Source organism: Zonotrichia leucophrys, chromosome 5 (assembly GCF_028769735.1).
Source record: "Zonotrichia leucophrys gambelii isolate GWCS_2022_RI chromosome 5, RI_Zleu_2.0, whole genome shotgun sequence".
NCBI lineage: Eukaryota > Metazoa > Chordata > Aves > Passeriformes > Passerellidae > Zonotrichia > Zonotrichia leucophrys.
In genome coordinates this window covers 57,580,334-57,597,505 of record NC_088175.1, presented here as the reverse complement: position 1 = coordinate 57,597,505, position 17,172 = coordinate 57,580,334, and the positions used below count along the sequence as shown (strand labels likewise).

General features: G+C 46.0%; 2 protein-coding genes across 8 annotated transcripts in view; one reads left to right on the top strand and one right to left on the bottom strand.

The window, feature by feature from the left end:
- Nucleotides 1–542: 542 nt before the first annotated feature.
- TIMM9 (translocase of inner mitochondrial membrane 9) lies at nucleotides 543–7,660 on the bottom strand. Of its 3 annotated transcripts, XM_064715840.1 has the most exons (6): nucleotides 7,473–7,576; nucleotides 4,343–4,452; nucleotides 3,921–4,110; nucleotides 3,644–3,707; nucleotides 3,234–3,329; nucleotides 543–1,016 (listed from the first exon to the last, which is right to left on the bottom strand). In XM_064715840.1, the coding sequence occupies exons 4-6, from the start codon at nucleotides 3,680–3,682 to the stop codon at nucleotides 882–884; spliced, it is 270 nt and encodes an 89-aa protein (XP_064571910.1). In that variant the 5' UTR covers nucleotides 3,683–3,707; nucleotides 3,921–4,110; nucleotides 4,343–4,452; nucleotides 7,473–7,576; the 3' UTR covers nucleotides 543–881. The 3 variants fall into 3 exon arrangements, with proteins under 3 accessions (XP_064571910.1, XP_064571909.1, XP_064571912.1); XM_064715839.1 differs by lacking the exon at nucleotides 4,343–4,452 and having other exon boundaries at nucleotides 7,473–7,630; XM_064715842.1 differs by lacking the exons at nucleotides 3,921–4,110; nucleotides 4,343–4,452 and having other exon boundaries at nucleotides 7,473–7,660.
- An 8-nt stretch (nucleotides 7,661–7,668) lies between these two features.
- Nucleotides 7,669–17,172, top strand: part of KIAA0586 (KIAA0586 ortholog) — a 71,959-nt gene continuing 62,455 nt past the window's right edge. For 4 of the 5 annotated variants that reach the window (XM_064715836.1, XM_064715835.1, XM_064715834.1 and 1 more), the window contains exons 1-10: nucleotides 7,697–8,509; nucleotides 9,500–9,576; nucleotides 10,161–10,230; nucleotides 11,324–11,390; nucleotides 11,655–11,832; nucleotides 12,288–12,521; nucleotides 13,092–13,260; nucleotides 14,050–14,229; nucleotides 15,015–15,135; nucleotides 16,079–16,211. In XM_064715836.1, coding sequence (XP_064571906.1) covers nucleotides 8,272–8,509; nucleotides 9,500–9,576; nucleotides 10,161–10,230; nucleotides 11,324–11,390; nucleotides 11,655–11,832; nucleotides 12,288–12,521; nucleotides 13,092–13,260; nucleotides 14,050–14,229; nucleotides 15,015–15,135; nucleotides 16,079–16,211 — 1,467 coding nt within the window. In that variant the 5' untranslated portion in view covers nucleotides 7,697–8,271. The other variant, XM_064715838.1, reaches the window with a different exon arrangement.

Here is a 17,172-nt window from a genome sequence, read left to right as displayed (position 1 = left end):
CAAAGCACTGCAGTGTTTGTAACCCAGTGCAGCTGCCTTCCAAACCTCTCTGTGGGCTCCTGCAGCAGCAGCACAGACCCTGTGCTGTGCAGAGCCTGGATTTCCTGCTGGCATTCACAGGAGAAAGGAGGTGTTGAACAAAGCCTGGATGTGGCACTGGGTGCCAGGGTTTAGTTGAGCTGTTGGGGCTGGGTTGGATTTGATGATCTTTAAGGTGTCTCCCAACCCAGTGATTGTGTGAATTGTGTGCAAACTGCAGCAAGCTCAGTGCCTGGAGGGTGTCAGGCCAGGAGGCCGGGCTGGCAGGACCCTGTGGGGCTCCCTGAGGGAATCAAGGGGTGCACAAGTGCTGCTCATGTCCCCCTGCCCCTGTCAGTGACCAAAGAGAACCTGGGGCACCCCTGCCTGAGCTCCCTCTGGCCTCTGTCAGCTCCTACAGCAGCAGTGAATGCACAGAACTCTGGAGCAAAGAGCCCCCAGCAAACAAAATGCTGCTTTCAGATGTCCCAAAAATGGCTCTTGGGAAAGAACACACAGGTGGATATGGCTCCAGCTGATTTTATTTGAATTAAATAAAAAAGTATTCCCCACATTACATTGATTCATCTCAACCAGTCTCAGCAAAAGGCAGGTGAGCCCTCCCACCACCCCTGAAATTCAGACACAGTCTGTGGGCCCTGGGAAAAGTTGTATGTGCATCATTCCCTTGTGGAAACAAACTCCACTGCCAGGCCACCAGGACTGAGCTCCTGTTTAACCCTTCTGCTCCCACTGCCTGAGCAGCACCCACAGCTCTGCCCTGAGCTGCTGGACACATCCTGACAGCAGGAATCCCCCAGTGTGTTCTTGGCACAGCTTAAGTCTGAGCACAGAGCTCTGCTCTAGCGAGGTTGGCTGAGCAGTCCTGCCTTGGCTGCCAGAGCCTCGTTCTGCTGGATGTGGTACTCCTGGAATCTCATGGAGATCCTCTGTGTCATCTTCAGATACTTCTGCAGGCAGTTTTCTGAGCAAGTTATCTGCAGCAAGAGGGAACACAGGGCTTCAGACAGCCAAACACATCCCCAGCCAGGACCCAAAATATCACAGGGATAAACAGTTGGGTGAGTACATCTCACACTGTCAGGATGAGGGCAGTAGAAAAAATGAAGTTGAGTTTCTCTGGTATGCCTGAAACATTTACTAATATTCATTCTCATGTTAAAGTCTCCATGGAAAACACCCTGGACTCAGGAGATACCATCCTTTTGTCCCTGGGCTCCTCTTGTGGAATTGAACTACATATTTTGAAATTAATAATAAATCTATTAAATTAGTGAATTTTGTTTTAATTCTGTTTACAAACACATACTGGCTGTGACAGCCAAATGTGATCTGCTCTTTGCTAACTCAGTTTAACCCATTTTACCCTTGTTCCCATTGGCTCTGGTACCTGCCTTGCCACCAGAGTACATCAGTCAGCTGGACTGGGAAATAAATACCAGAGCCTATTCCATCCACAGGATTTTTCAAATTTAAAGTGGTTTCTTTCTTTAAGTGTAGAGAAAGAGTTGTGAGATTATTTCTGAGCTACAGTCCTACTAACTGGATATTCTGTGCCATGGCTCAAAGGTAACAGATTTGGGTGGAAAGGAAAGGTGACCCCTTTGCCTGGGAACACAGCAGACATTGCTTTGGTTCTGCTCAGTGCAGGGGGATGTGAAAAGCAGAAGGGATGAAATGAAGTGGACAAAACCCCAGCAAGCTCCACACAGCAGCCAGCCCCTCAGCCTGGCAGCAGCTCCAGCCAAACCTGCTGAGCAGGAGTGGAGTCTCCCCAGGAAACAACAACTGGAGCTGCCCCAGGCCTGTGTGTGTGAGCCCAGACTTGCACTGGCACCTGGGGGAGGAAAGAGCTCACAAGTTGGGTTTTATCAAGTGCAGGATTCCAAAGGGGATCTGTGGAGGTATTGATCTCAATTATTTAATAAGGAACTACAACTCTCCAGAGAAAATGGGAATTTCCACAGCAGTGTCCATCTCGACAAGTGTCCTGTTTCCAGACAGGTGCTCTGCAGGAAATCTCACAATGGACAATCTGGCAGAATTTCCCATAAGAAAGATTCTTCCTAGTTCCTCTGTTAACAGATGGCTATGAGCCCTCTGCAATCCACAGAAGCAAAAATAGGCAGCTCACAATCAGAAATTGGTTTGGGTTGGGATGGACCTTAAATATCACCTCATTCCAACTCCCTGCCATGGCAGGGACACCTCCCACTAGTCCAGGCTGCTCCCAGAATCTTAGGAATACTTTTTTGGACCTAAGTAATCTTTAATCCAAAATAATTATGACCTGTAATAGAATTCCACTAAAGCAGATGCAGAGAAGTTTAGGGAAAGAAGAAATCTGTCTTGGGAAGCTAAGAGAGCTCTGTTCAGGGCAGCAGAACCAAAGCTGGAAGGACACATGAGTTTTGCCTGGAGTGAGGAGTTGAACTCCAAGGAAGCAGAAAAGGCTCCAAAAATGGTTAGTTTAAAATATTAGACTTCTTGTTTTTCCTGCCAGCAGAGTCAAGGAAAGGTTATTAGATTTTTAACCAACAAAATGATTAGTCTCTGAAACAGCCTCTCAACAGGCAAGGAGAAGCAAAATCATGCAAGTCATCTTATGGAGAGCTTAATCTTTGTGCAGATGGCAGCGTGAGGGAGCTCCCTGCAGTGCAGGGAAGTGGATGGAACAGCAGAGCTGTGTTCCCATGACTCACTACAAGGCAGGAACGTGGGCAGGTAAACAAATATTTCAGCAGGATTCCTCACAGGGTGAGATGCAGGCTGTGGGTGGGCAGCTTCCTGTCCATGGAGTCACCTCCATGAGCAGTTACAGCACAGGAACCTCCACTGACAGCTCAGGGAATGAAACACATGGAATTGCAATGAGCAGCCAATATTCAGTGGGGACTGGGCAGATTCTGGGTGTCACAACCACTTCTAGGATGGTTTTGGTGGAAGGAACCCTAAAGAGCATCAGTTCCACCCCCTGCCATGGGCAGGGACACATTGCACTGTCCCTGGCTGCTCCAAGCCCTGTCCAAGCTGGTCTGGGATGGGACACTCACTTGGAAGCAACAAGCCAGACATCCCCACTCCACTGCCTGGCTTTGTACCTTGGTTTAAAGATCAAAACTCTCTGAGTTGTTTCTGAAATTGGAATGCTGCACAGCCATTCTACCAAAGGACCATCAGAAGCCATCACCTACCTCTTCTGGTTTCACATCTCTGCTAGTGAAATCCTTTATGCAATCCACAAAGCAGTTTTCTGTAAGTTTATTGTATGTGCCAAGAAACTCCTTGAACTGTAAATAAAAATTGGACAATGAATATTAAAAAAACCCACAAAAATCAGTGTTTATTTTTCTTATATACAGCTGCATGGTGTAAGAAAATCTGAAGGGCATGTCCCTAGAAAAATTTACTCTCAGGCAGAAGATTTCAGCACCAAAAGCTGCTCATACACAAAACATGCTGTTTGCCAATGGTCACCTGCTGAAATTTTGGTTAACTCAGATAACTCAAGAGTTTGTCCTTCCCTATGCACTTCACCTTCCACTCCCTGGGACAGAGCAGCACAAGACTTTCAAAGCCCCCCCTCCCAAATGCAGCATCTCACCTGCTTGATCTGATCAGCCTCTGATATTTGTCCAGCCATGTTCCACCTCCTGTGGCTCAGTCACCTAAAGGTGAGGATAAAAGTCAAGATTTAAATAAAAAACATAAATATGAACTGCAATATTTTACATGAGAGTGGAATTTCATGCATCCTTGAAGTGTGTTTAAATGCAACTTTGCTAGCAAACTCCCAAGCCATTCACTCAAAGGGAAGTTACCTGTTGGGAATGTATTCAGTTAAAAAACCATCCAAGATAATTCCAGGAATGAAACCTTACCAGAGCCACCTGCTAACTGCTGTCCTTTAAAGGCTTTTTGGGTGTTTCACACAGCTGAAGTGACTAACAGAATGCCTTATTGATTTTTATAAGTGCTGTCAGATTTATTGAATAAGCTAGAGCAGGAGCTGGGGAAGAAGCAAAGTCAAACACTTTCCAGCCTTGGAGTTTCAGAGACTTTAGATGTGATCTGTAAAAGGAAAAAAGGCAAATATAAACTGGCAGTCACTGAAGAGATGCAGCACAAGGTGCAGGCCTGGTTTCTGTGCAGCTGCACCAAACACCTGAACTACAGCAAATTGTAGTGAATGAAATGCAAGAAAAACAGAGAACAATGAAAATGGAATGAAACAAAGAAAAAGGAATGAGGTTAACAGCCATGGTTCTAAGAATTTAAATAAGCATCCTCAAGGAAGACTCACATTCTTAATCCAACACAGTGAACAAGTTAAGGCTTGAAAGCATCCCTGCAGGTTTCCTAGAAGACTGAAGCTTTGTCTCCTTTGCCCTTCATTTCCGTGTTATCTAACACCTGTTATCACAATGATAATGCAAACTAATATCATGTGTCAGCAAGAACAAGGTCCTTAGTTTAATTCAACTTGTGGAAGAAAAATGAGCACTGCAGTGCAATCACTTGGGAAAAAAATGTTCTTTTAGTCCTTTAGCAAGGGCTATTTACAATTAATGTTCTATTATTTGCCAATTTTTGGGCAAGACATTGATGTTTTAGAGAGCTTTAGCTACTGCAGTCTCCCAGCAGGGGGAAGGGAAGGGGTACACAAGGTGCCTGAACATCAACAAAGAAACAGCAACAATTATTTCTACAACAGAAAGAAAATGAAGCAACTGAAAACAGCATCAGGGAGCTCTCACAAGAGTGGAGTGTCCCTACAGAGCAAAGTGTCCCTACAGAGCAAAGTGTCCCTACAGCCCCTGCCAGCAGCACAGGGATGGTGACATCTGCCACTGACACCACACTGGATCCCTGCACAGGGAGCCAGCTCAGACTGCAGGCCAATGGCACAGATGGTTCTGGGATGTAAAATGCAAGAACTCCTCAAGGCCAGGCAGCTCACACAGGTCATTCAAAGGAGAACCTGCAGGATATGGTGGGAACAAGGAGCCAGGTTCTATTCAGGTGGTCACTGAATCACAGACTGGTTTGGGATGGAAAGGACCCTCAAGATCATCTCCTTCCACCCTGCTGCCATGGCAGGGACACCTTCCACCATCCCAGGCTGCTCCAAGCCCCCTCCAGTCCTGGAATACTTCCAAGGATGGGGTCCCACAGCATCTCTGGGCACCCTGTGCCAGGGCCTCACCATGCTCAGTCAAGGACTTCAGTATCTAACCCTGCCCTGTGGCAGTGCAGAGCCACCACCCCTTGTCCTGTCACCCATTCCAGCCTCTCTCCTCTCCCCTAAACCCCTCATTTATTTCAGGAGAATGGACATGCCCATCACTGGAGTAACCAGTGGGAAGTGATGGCAACTCCTCTCTCCTCTCTCAGCCTGTGAGCCAACAAGAGCAGTGACAATTCTCCAGGGCAGGTATGTGGATAATTCAACAGAAACTGCAGGGAGCACGTCTGTCCCCTGCCCAAGGCAGGAAGCTCAAAGTTTCACCTGTCAGTGCCATTTTCCCACACTCAGGTTGCCTCATGATCTGTGTTTATGGCAAACCTGATCCCTGTCCTCCTGTGATCTGGCAAGATTGGAAATGGCAGATTGAGGCTGGAGTTTCACAGAGCTCTGGCACCTGGGAAAGGCTCTGATTCACATCAGCACAGCCTGATCTGAAGTGCCTGAAGCTCTTGTCCCTGTACAGGCATTTCACACATTCCACAGGGAATTACACAGCTCTGCTGCACCTTCTGCCATAAATCAGCCTTACATCTAAAAACGAGCTACTGAACATTGCCAGGAATGTGCAAACCTGCTTTGTTCCCAAGTATGCTAAATGTACTCTCTCAAGATTTCCTGCTGCTTCTCCCCTTTCCCTCCAACTCTGCAAAAAGCTTTTAAAGGGTGATGGAAGAGTGCTCAGCACCTCAGCCAGCCCAGCCCAGCCACCAGGTTCCTGCAGGCTCAGCTTTAATCCCGTGGGCTAAACACGATTTAAAATTCAGCACCGCCCCTCTCAGCAAGGATATTCACAGTGCAGGAAGCAGAATAAACCTCTGCTGCAAGGGACACACAGCCTGGGTGTGCTGGCTCACCAGAAAGGAGCAAAAACCGGGAAATCTCCCTTCTTGAAAAGCCCTGGGGCTCTTCCAAATACAGAAGTTTCACAAGTCCCTCTGATCAAAATAAACAAGCCCTGTGTTTGGGATTTTTCCTCATCTTTTTAGAAGATCTTTCTACATTTTTCTGGGAAGAAGAGTGATGAAGAGCCACTATAAATCCCTCACACTTGTAATCCCCACTAACCATCTGAATCAGCTATAACTATCACTCCATAAAAAGAAAGCTGAAATGTCTCTTTAAACCTTTGCTTCCGGCTGCACACAGAGAACATCATGCAAATGTTTCTGAAAAGGAAAATGAAGGGTAAAAGCATCAAGTCAAAGAAATGTGTCAAAGAATAAAAATTTCGAGTCAAAGAATTGTGTCAAGGTAAGCTCCCCACAGCTTGTAGAGAAAGTTATTTTATCATGGGGGATTACTGGGCTACAACTGGATTTCCATCAGATTTGAAAGAAGACCAAACCAACTGATTTTAAGAGGCCAGAGGCATTTAATGAATTGAGGACAGGGTGAAATGAGAGGGGCCTGTCAGGAGCTGGGATAACCAGGTGTAGCTGGTGCTCAGCTTGCTATCACTCACTGCCTCCTGCATTTGGCCTGGACCCTGCTCTGAAGGAGGAGGGATCAGAGGTGGAAATCCAACACCAAAGATGAGTGACCAGCGTCAGCCTGACCTCAGGCACCAGGAGAGCCTCTCTGAGCACACCAAACACGTGTATGGGCATCAGGCCTGAGGAAAAATACACATTTCCCCCCAGCACTCTCCTATTTAAGTGAGATCACACCTGGCTGACGCTTGATAAAACCACAACCTGAGGCTAACAGCTCGAGCTTTATTTATTTTTGCTCTTTTCCTTCTACTCCATCCTCCAGCTCTCCCTTCCAAGGGCACATTGAGTTCCTTTCCCTCGGGAATCACCCAAGCCCCGGCCCAACACCGGGCACAGAGCGGGGATTTCCCCATTGAGGGCCCTCGGTAGCGCTCCCGGACCCTCATGGGCCACGGGGAGGCTCCGGTGTCCCCCGGGCCCTTCACGGGGAAGGTCCCGGTGTCTCCCGGGCCTTCACGGGGACGCTTCTGGGCCCTCACAGGGAGGCTCCCGGTGTCTCCCGGGTCCTCACGGAGAGGTTCAAGGGCTCTCCCGGGCCCTCATGGGGAGGCTCCCGGTGTCTCCCAGGTTCTCCCGGGCACGGGACCACTCCTGGTCCCTCCGGGTCCCTCAGGGACACTCCCGGTCCCTCAGGAGCGCGCGCCCGTTCCCGCGCCCGTTCCCTCACGCGCTCCGGGCCCGCGCGCACTCACCGCCCCCGCGCCGGCCCCGCAGATTCGCCACGCGCGCGCGCGCACGAGGAAGGGCCCGTCCAGGGTCCAGGGCCGGGCCCCGCAGATTCGCCACGGAACCGGGCGAATCGGCCGCGGGCGGAGCCGCCGCTCGATTTACCCTCCCGGGCCCGCGCGTTTCCCGCCGGACGCCGTTGAGGGGAGGACCCCGCGCGTTTCCCGCCGGACGCCGGGTAAGGGGACGCCGTGGCCATGGCACCGCGCGCTTCCGGTGCCGCCGGCCGGGCCGGGACAGCGGGATAGCGGGAACGGGACAGCGGTAACAGGGCTAGGATAGCGGGAACAGGGCTGGGACAGCGGGATCGGGGAGGAGATAGCGGGAACGGGGACGGGACAGCGAGATCAGGGCTAGGATAGGGGGAACGGGTCCGGGATAGCGGGAACAGGGCTAGGACAGCGGGATCGGGGACGAGATAGCGGGAACGGGGACGGGACAGCGAGATCAGGGCTAGGATAGGGGGAACGGGGCCGGGACAGCGAGATCGGGGCCGGGGTAGCGGGATCGGTGCTGGGACAGCGGCATCGAAGCCAGGATACCAAGAACGGGACCGGGACGAGACCAGGGAACGGGAGCGGCAACGAGACCAGGACAGTGAGAACGGGGCCGGGATAGCGGGATCGGGACAGCGGGATCGGAGCCGGGATTTGGGCCAGCACAGCGGGAGCGAGCGGTGCTCTCTCAGGGTCGGCAGCCGCGGGAGGGAAGCGGAGCCCCCGGAGCCCTTCCCGCTGTCCCGGCTCCGTTCCCGTTCCCGGCCCCATGGAGGCGGAGAGCGGCTCGGGCGGCAGCCGGGACTCGCTGGGCAGCCTGACGGCGGCCGAGGTGCTGGTGCGCTCCACGGCGGCCCGCAGGAAGGGCCCGGGGCCAGTGGCCGTGCAGAAGCTCCGGGCCGGGGGCTCGCCCTGCCCCGCGGAGCCGGCTGCGGACGGAGCTCCCCGCGGTCCCCGGGCCTCGAGCGGCACCGGCGCCACCCGCGACTCCCCCGGAGCCGCCTCAGGTGCGTCCGGGAGCGGCGGGTGCAGCACGAACGCTGAGAAGCGATTTCAGCCACGGAGAAGTTCTGTAATTAAGGGATCTCTGCATTCTTAGCTGGCAGCAGGGTTTGTTTTCCCGAGCTGTTCTGCACATGAGGGCACGGGGGCCCTGGCACTGGTGCCCACAGGAGCTGAGGGTGCCCCTGGATCCCTGCGAGTGTTCCAGGCCAGCTTGGATGGAGTTGGAGCAGCCTGGGGCAGTGGAAGTTGTCTCTCTCCATGGGAGCAGGGATGGTTAATCACTGTTAAACATCCCTGGTTAAAGGATGTGATGTCTCAGGGTTTAGCTTTTCTGTTTTTCAGATTCTGTTCTGCTTTAGTGTGTGGGTCTGGGCTTCATATGAGGGGATGGTGAGCTCTCTGCACAGAGTAGGGAGACAAAACAATTCCTGCTCCAGCTGGGCACCAAGGACAAATGATCCAAATCTCAGCCCCAAGAGGACAAACAATGTGGGCTGGAGAGAGAAAAACAAGGATGGGACTGCATGGGCTAAAGCTGGAATTGGACAATTAACTCCAATATGCAAATGGAGCAGAACTATAAAAGTGAGAGACCCCATGACCTGTGATCCATTTTTGTGGCCATTTTGGTTCACCTGGGGTGTAGCCCTGGCAGAGCTCTTGTGCTGCCCAAGGTGGATCCATTAAGGCCTCTTAATAAATCCCTGCTTTATTCTTTAACTCTGTCCAGCCTCTGTTCTAGGTCAGCCTTCACAGGGCATCAGTTGTTTAATAATGTTCTGTTTTTCAGAGGTTTCCCCATGCTGTTAATCGAATTTCTCATTCAGACTCCCAGAATTCATTTGATGTTTTTAAGCTTCACCTCAATCTCTGTGCTCATTTGTGTTATGAAGGTCGTGATGTTTAGGCATTCAGAGATAAGGGAAATGTGGAGCTGTACAGAAAATGCATCACAAGTGATTCTGACCACAGTAAAACTGCTTTTATTTTAGGAGTCCTAAGCACCAAAGCATATCCAGAATGCCTGCTTCCAGTTGAAAATTCTGAGCCCATGTTTTTATCCCAAAAGGTAAGAAAAGCTGCTGCTCCCTCTTGCAATCCTAAGCTAAGAGAACACTGCTTTCTTCAAAAAACTGTAGCTCCTCTAAAAGCAGCACAAGATTTTGGCTCAGCCTCTGCACCACAGCTGTGCAGCTGCTTTTTCTTTTTGAGCTGCTGCTGCTATGATGTTATTGCTGGTGCTTTTGGAAGGGCTTTATTTAACACTTCATTCTCTGTGTGCTTCATTCTCTGTGTGTGAGCAATCCTAACCTGTCCAAGTTTAGCAACTTCTCTAAATTTCAGCAGGTACAGTTTCACTACTGCTTCTTTAGCCATAAATGAGGAAAATAAACTTATTTAGCATGTAGAATACATGGTTTTGATTTTATTTGTATTTGTGGAGTTTTAGTCCCTAAAATGCCATGGGAGTTCTTGCCAGCAATGTCCAGACCCTTCTGTGGCAGAGGTCTTGTCATCTTGTCATGTTTTGTGCCAAGACCTTTGTGCTGCTGTGTGCAAATGGTTCCATTTGTGTGCTCAGGAATTCCATCTGCCTCTAAAATTCTGGCTAAAGAGGCTTTGATCTCTGCTTTTTCTGCTCTTGTTCTGAAGGATCCTCCTAAAGAAGCTCCAGCACAAAATGGTCCTTTGGTGCTTCTGGAAAATAGCAGAGGACCTGAAGGTAAAACACACCAATCACCTTTTTTTTTGTAAAGAGATTGATTAATTAAAGGAAAAGGGAGCTTTTAGGTTTTTTTTTTTCATTATAGAAACTTCTGAATGAAAATATTTAAAGGTTGCTTTGGAAAAAAGATGATGATTGTAACAAACATTCTTTAATTTTGCAAATTTTATCTGATTCTTGCTGGCATTAATTTTTTTAATTAACTGAGTGGGACTTCTCCCAGTGTCCCAGAGTTGAGATTCCTTTTGTTAACCAAATATTCATGTTTCTGAATAGACAGTTTGGGGAAGGGGCTTGTTTTGATTACCTTTCCTCTTGTGAATTATTGTACTACAAAGGTGTATTTTTCTTCAAGCAACCTGTACCAAAAAAGTGTATTTGTAATCCTTAAGAATCCTAGAAATCACAATGTCAGTGTCTTTTCCTTTAATTGCTGAATCTGCCAATTTCAATCAGATTTAGGGAAGTGAAGGCTTTTTAAAGAAAACACTCTTATGCAGGTTTCTTGGATATCTTGAGCTGTGTAAAGGAGAAAAAATACAAATCAATACCCTATGTAAGACCAAAAATCAGAACTTTTGCCCTCACAGTCTGCAGCTGCCTGACTTACCAGCATTTGCTTCCTCTGCCCAGCAAACAGTGGGTGAGGGAGAGCCTGCAATGCTTTCAGCATGATTTGCACCTATTAAGAAAATGTGTTGTAATTTATGATGATGCTAGGGAAATATTCTTTCTGGGGTTTTCTTAGTTAAATTGTTTTCAAGTCAGAATTTGCAGCATTTTATTGACTGGGTTGTCTGAGCTGTAGTTACCACTGAGAATTTACTCACCATGATTGGACTTTATTGATAGCAGCATTCAATGCTATGAAAATTGTGTTAAATGAAGCCTGCTCTTACTCTTACCATTATTTAAATTTTCTGCTTACTGAAAGGAAACAATTTGTTGTTGCAGGAGATGATGTGCTTCCTGCAGGCAACAGATTCTTCACAGCAAAATTAAATGTATTGAAATAATATTTTGTCTCTTCCTGTGAAATAGACATTTTGTGGCAATTATCTCAACAAAGGATGTTTGTCCTTCCCCACAGATGATGTTTTTATTTCCCAGTATGCTACTGGCCAGAAGGAGGCTCTGAGAGCAGTATTAATGCAAAAGTGAGTGTGAATTGTTGTTGGTGTCTGAGCTGTTCTGTTTCTTTACAACTACACCACTTCAGCTTTTTGCCAAAATGAATTTACAGTTCTCTGTCAGTTTTCTGTGTATGAAAGTGTTTTCAGTATTTTATTCCCTGGAGTGTCTTGTGCCAAAACTTCCAGGAGAAATGCTTATACAGTGATATCAATGCTGCGTGTGGGAAATGTTTGCTTAGAGGAGATACGAAGAAAATGCTGTTTACAGGCACATTTTTATTTTTCTAGGACTCAGGTTATTCCTGTTCATAAGGAGGTGAAGGTGCAGCTCTTGGGAAGTGCCCCCACAGAGAAAAGGGAAGGTGCTGGCAGTGACACCAGGTCAGCGGCCAGGGAAGTGGAGTCTGCAACAACCATTGCAGCAGCCACTGCTGCTGCCATTGCCAGCACAGCTCCACTCCTCAAGGTCAGTGGGAGCAGCAGTTCTTTGTCCTCTTAAAATACTGAATGTTCCAAACAATTCTGAAATTGTTCATTGTAGCTCCAGAGAGCCTGAATGTGTCTGCTCACTGCTTTGTGTGTTTGTCATCTCACACTTGCTGACCAATATACCAGAGGGAACTCATTTAGTTTCAGCTAAATGGGCAGAAGACAGAGACCATTTAATTCATCTATTTTATTTAGAAATTCACAATATTGCTAAACCACCAAAAGTTTAAAGCTAAATAGAATTTTGTTTCTTTTTATTTAGAAATTCACAATGTTGCTAAACCACCAAAAGTTTAAAGCTAAATAGAATTTTGTTTCTTTTTCTCGATGCAAATCGAGGATTCTGTGAAGGATGTTTTGTTCTTTTGATGCTCACACATCTGAAATAATGAGGTTTCCCCCCCTTCCCTTTTTTAAAATTATTTCTTGCAGATTCAAAATGATTTGGAAGCAAAAGTGAACTCAGTTTCAGAACTGCTTCAGAAAATGCAGGAGACAGACAGGCAGCTGCAACGAGCATCTGAACAGCAAAAAAATACAAAGGCTCAACATGAGGAGCCCCACTACCAGCAGAGAGTCAGTGAGCTTGAAAAAGAAATTAATTCTTTCATGGTGCAAAGGATTCAGCACCTGGAAAAGCTACAGGAGCAACAAATGAATATTCAGGTTAATAATTTCTTCTGTGTCTGAGTATTGTAATAATTTGCATTGTTTCTTAGTATTAGAAAGAAAGAAAGTTCCGTGGAAGTGGATCAAAGTGAAAGCAGTGAGCAGTGAGGGAGACACTGAGGGGGTGGAACATGTGCAGAGAAGGGAATGGAGCTGGGGAAGGCTCTGGAGCCCCAGGAATGGCTGAGGGAGCTGGGGAGGCTCAGCCTGGAGCAAAGGAGGCTCAGGAGGGACCTTGTGGCTCTGCACAGCTCCTGCCAGGAGGGTGGGGCTGGTGCAGGTTGGGCTCTGCTCCCAGGGAAGCAGGGACAGGACAAGGGGAAATGGCCTCAAGCTGCACCAGGGTAGCTTTGGGTTGGGTATCAGGGAAATTCTTCACTGAAGAGTGGTCAGACATTGGAACATGCACAGGGCAGTGGTGTTCAGAAATCATGGATGTGGTCCTGGAGGACTTGGTTTGGTGGGGAACATGGTGGTGCTGGGAGACTTGGTAACCTTAAAGCTCTTTTTAACCTTTACAATTCTGTGATTCACTGACCAGAAACACTGTGTGCTTTTGTCTCCCAGTCCCACCTCATCAGCTCTGCAGTGAACACCCGTGGCCTGCAGCAGGGTCCTGTGCCTGCCCCTGGGCCCCTGGCAGGGCACTGGGAGAAGCCAGAGCAGAGACCACTCACTAATGAAGCTCCTTCAGCTCACAGGGGTTTGTTCCCTGCCAATGCTGCACCTGCCCAAGGTGGAGACAAATTCTTATTTTCACTGTTAGTTTTGCATTAATTTGGTGTCCATTAATATTGGATTCTATATCACATCAGTAATGAGTAGTAAATATTTCTTCTGTGTAATTTGTTTTATTGCTCAATGCTCTTTCTAATTTTTGTCACATTCTGAAGATGTTCCAGCATATTCCAGTTTAAATTAAAGTGAGACTTCTGATTTACTGAAGTCTGCACTAGGACAGGCATGGACTTAAAATAATCTTATTGAGACATAATCTATGTGGAAGCCTGTGATGAACTACAGTGGGGTTTGGGGTTTTATTTTAATCCCCTTATGATAGCAGTCAGAAGTATGAAATTTTCTTCCTGTTTACTTAACTAGTGCAGTAATGCTTTGCATTTTTGTGCAGAATTTATAGATCTGGCATGGGGTTTTTTCCTAGATTTTTTTTTTTTTTTAGAGACTGCAAGTGCAAGTAGTGATAGGACAAGGGGGAATGGCTCCAAACTGAAGGAATGTAGGTTTAGATTGGATGCCAGGAAGAAATTCTTGTGAGGGTGGTGAGGCCCTGGCACAGGGTGCCCACAGAAGCTGTGGGTACCCCTGGATCCCTGGCAGTGTTCCAGGCCAGGTTAGACAGGTCTTGGAGCAACCTGGGACAGTGCAAGGTGTCCCTGCCATGGCAGGGGGTTGGAACTGGATGATCTTTAAAATCCCTCCCAACCCAAACCACTCTGTGATTCTATGATATAATTTCCTGTAAAGAAAATTGTCAACATATTTAAATAACTTTATTTATTTTTAGCGTTCCCTGAAGCATATTCAAGCAATTTTCCAAGTCAAGGGGCTCATACACAAAAATCTCCTCTAAAGACACCAGTTCCTCGAAGATATGCTCCAGAACCTGTACCCAAAAATGGGAAAATCTCAGAGAAAGAAAACCCTGTAGTAGAAAAAGAAAATATTCCCAAACCTCCAAGAGAAGGTATTGTCCTCCAGTGGCCTAACCTGGTGGTTACTTTGTGTATTCCTCACCTTTTCTGGCCTTTTCTGTTGAGTTGCTGTCACTTAAATGCATATATTGAGAATATTTGGAATCTACATGTGGGAAGGGTTAGTTGTGCATAAGTCACTTACACATAAGTAACTAAAGACTTAAAGACAATGCTGATTTAATCAGTCCTATTTAAGCAGGACTGCTCACTGAAATATTTTTTCAAAGTCAAGTTTCAGGAAGATTAGACAGAATAATGTGAAACTTGAGAGCTGCTCAATAACTTTGTCATTATCATTGGTTAAATTGAATTTTTATTTTATTTTTTTCATGGGCCCACAAGGTCTCTGGGTTATTGTATTGAAAGCAGCAGATGTAAAGCAAATGGAAAGTCATTTTCTTTTGCTGCTTTTGATCAAGTCCTGTCTCAAGCTGTCAGGTGTTGCTATTGTTCAGAGGGTCCAGGAATAAATGAAACAAGACAAAAGAAGAATCATGCTGTCCATAATGTCACAGATTTGTTCTCAATGACTCAGTTCATTGCCATCCCAGCTCCATCTAGCTTTGCTAATTTAAAGCAATCTCAGAAAGACAGATTAGTGTGAGGGATTTTAAGTGACTTGCCTTGTCTGAAATAGATCTATATATTTAAATCTAAAAATATTTTACTCTCCTTGGTGAGTATAGTGAAAAACCTGGAAAGGAAAAAAACATATTAAATATATTAAACTAACCTAACTTTCTTTTTTTTTCTGTTTCATTTCACTTCATTGTAGGTGAAGGGAAAGCTCTGGAAATTGTTTTGAATTCTCAAGAAACACCACTAAAGCAAACTGAATTTCCCAAGAAGACAGTATCAAACAGCAATGACAGGAACAAGAATGCTGAGAAAGACAGGTGGATAAACACAACAATGCAAAGCTGAGGGGGAGTTTCTGTTTCAGTGAAATTGAGAGAGGTGCATTAGACACTGCTGCTGTAACAGGCCCTGTGTGCTCCTGCAGGCTGGCACAGCTGTGCTGGAATATTCTGGGTTTGCATCACTTTTGGCAGGACCTGAGGGAATGGCTGGAGCTGTGCCAGGGTGGGTTTGGGTTGGATTTCAGGAAAGGTTCTTCCCCCAGAGGGTGCTGGCACTGCCCAGGCTGCCAAGGGAATGGGCACAGCTCCAGGCTTGGCAGAATTCAGAGTTTGGACAGTGCCCCCAGGACAGGGTGGCATTGTTGGGGTGTCTGTGCAGGGCCTGGAGTTGGACTCTGATCCTCGTGGGTCCCTTCCTGCTGTAATATTCCAGGATTGTGTGTTCCTGTTGAGCTGCAGGCTGATGAAGGCTGTTGCTAAGGACAGCTCACAACACCTTCCTCAGAGGTCAGCAGGTTGCTCTTGGAGTGTTTTGCAGGAGCAGCATCCACCTACCAATCCCTAAGATTTAAAATGGGTGGAAAAATGTTCTTAGCCATGCAGTCTGAAGCATATTTTCCTCAGACAACAATGTAAAGTTATAGTTTCACTAATACAGTGAGAAGCTTCTCATATGTGCTGCCTAATTAAGAACAGTGTGCACAAAAATGTTAATTGCTTCAAATGGAAAGATAGCCAAAATTTAAGTGTTGCTCTATTAGATGTAATTTCACTATTGAAAATAAAAGGATTGTGCTGAAGGTAAGGGGTAAACAGAAAACCCAATACCCTCTGTGTAACTTCAGATGCAAATCAAGTTCCAGTTTATCTGAAAGTTTTGTACTTGCACTGTAAATTCCTGCTTGGTTTCATAGTTGAATCTTTTCTTGGGCCTCCTCAGGAGAGATGAGAATTTAACCAGGAGTGTTTCTCCCCTCAGATCCAAAGCTTTGCCTGCAATCTTATTTCCCACTTTGGAAAGGTACAATTCAATTGAGAAAACAGTGCAAAAAGCAGATGATCTACTTCAAGATCTTGGCAAGTTGAGAAGAGAAATGCACAACATTCTGCAGGTAAAGTCAATCTAATCACAGTGAGCAGGGGTTTGAAAAAGGGGAGTAAAAAATGTGGAGAAAACCATGGAGGTCTGATATCAGTGAAAATATTGCTCTTGCTTCTACACCTGTAAAAAGAGCCACATCTGTTTACAATTAATTGAAATATTGGAGTCTCTGTGTGGGGAAGAGCTTTGAGCCTGAATAATGCTCTGGGTGTGCAATGGACTCTGACTGCCATTGTGCCAGACATAAAATAGGTGAGAGAGAGGGGGAAGGACAGAAAAAGAAAAAAAGAAGTTTGTTCATTTGTTTATTTAAAGGTTTTGGACGTTTTCAGTGCCTGTTCTCTGCAGAGCTGATGTAATTTTCCCATTTGGGAAAGAACAATATTCCATTTATCTCCAGTTAGCTTTAGGGCTGATTTAAGCATTTCCTTTCTCATTTTGCCACTTTTTTTTTTTTTTTTTTTTTATTGAGTGTTTTTTCCAAGGAATTGCCTGGCATAGAATCCTTGTGCTGTTTCTTGTGCTAATGATTTTGTGCTTTTGGGGGTGCAAGATCTGCTTCTGTGCTGGCAACATGGAGCTTTTCACAACTTTTATCTTTTATTTAAATTTTTTATTTAATATTTATTATATTTATATATTTATTTAATTTTTATTTAATTATATTTTATATATATTATAAATATTTATTTATTTTATATATTTATATATTATATATATTTATTTAATTTTTTATTTAATTTTTACTTTTATTTAAGAGGCTTTTATCTCTTAACCTGGTGCCTTTCCTGGCTCCACCTGTAATTTTGTGATCCTTTCTGTCCTTTTCAATATACACAGTGAGAAAGGAGGAAAAAAAAAGTGAAAATTCACCTCTGTGAATTGGCTTGAAATGTAATAGCTTTGATTTTGCTGGTTCATTTCTGTGGTTGGAAGTTTCAACTTGCATACTTCCCTTAAAAATATTTTGT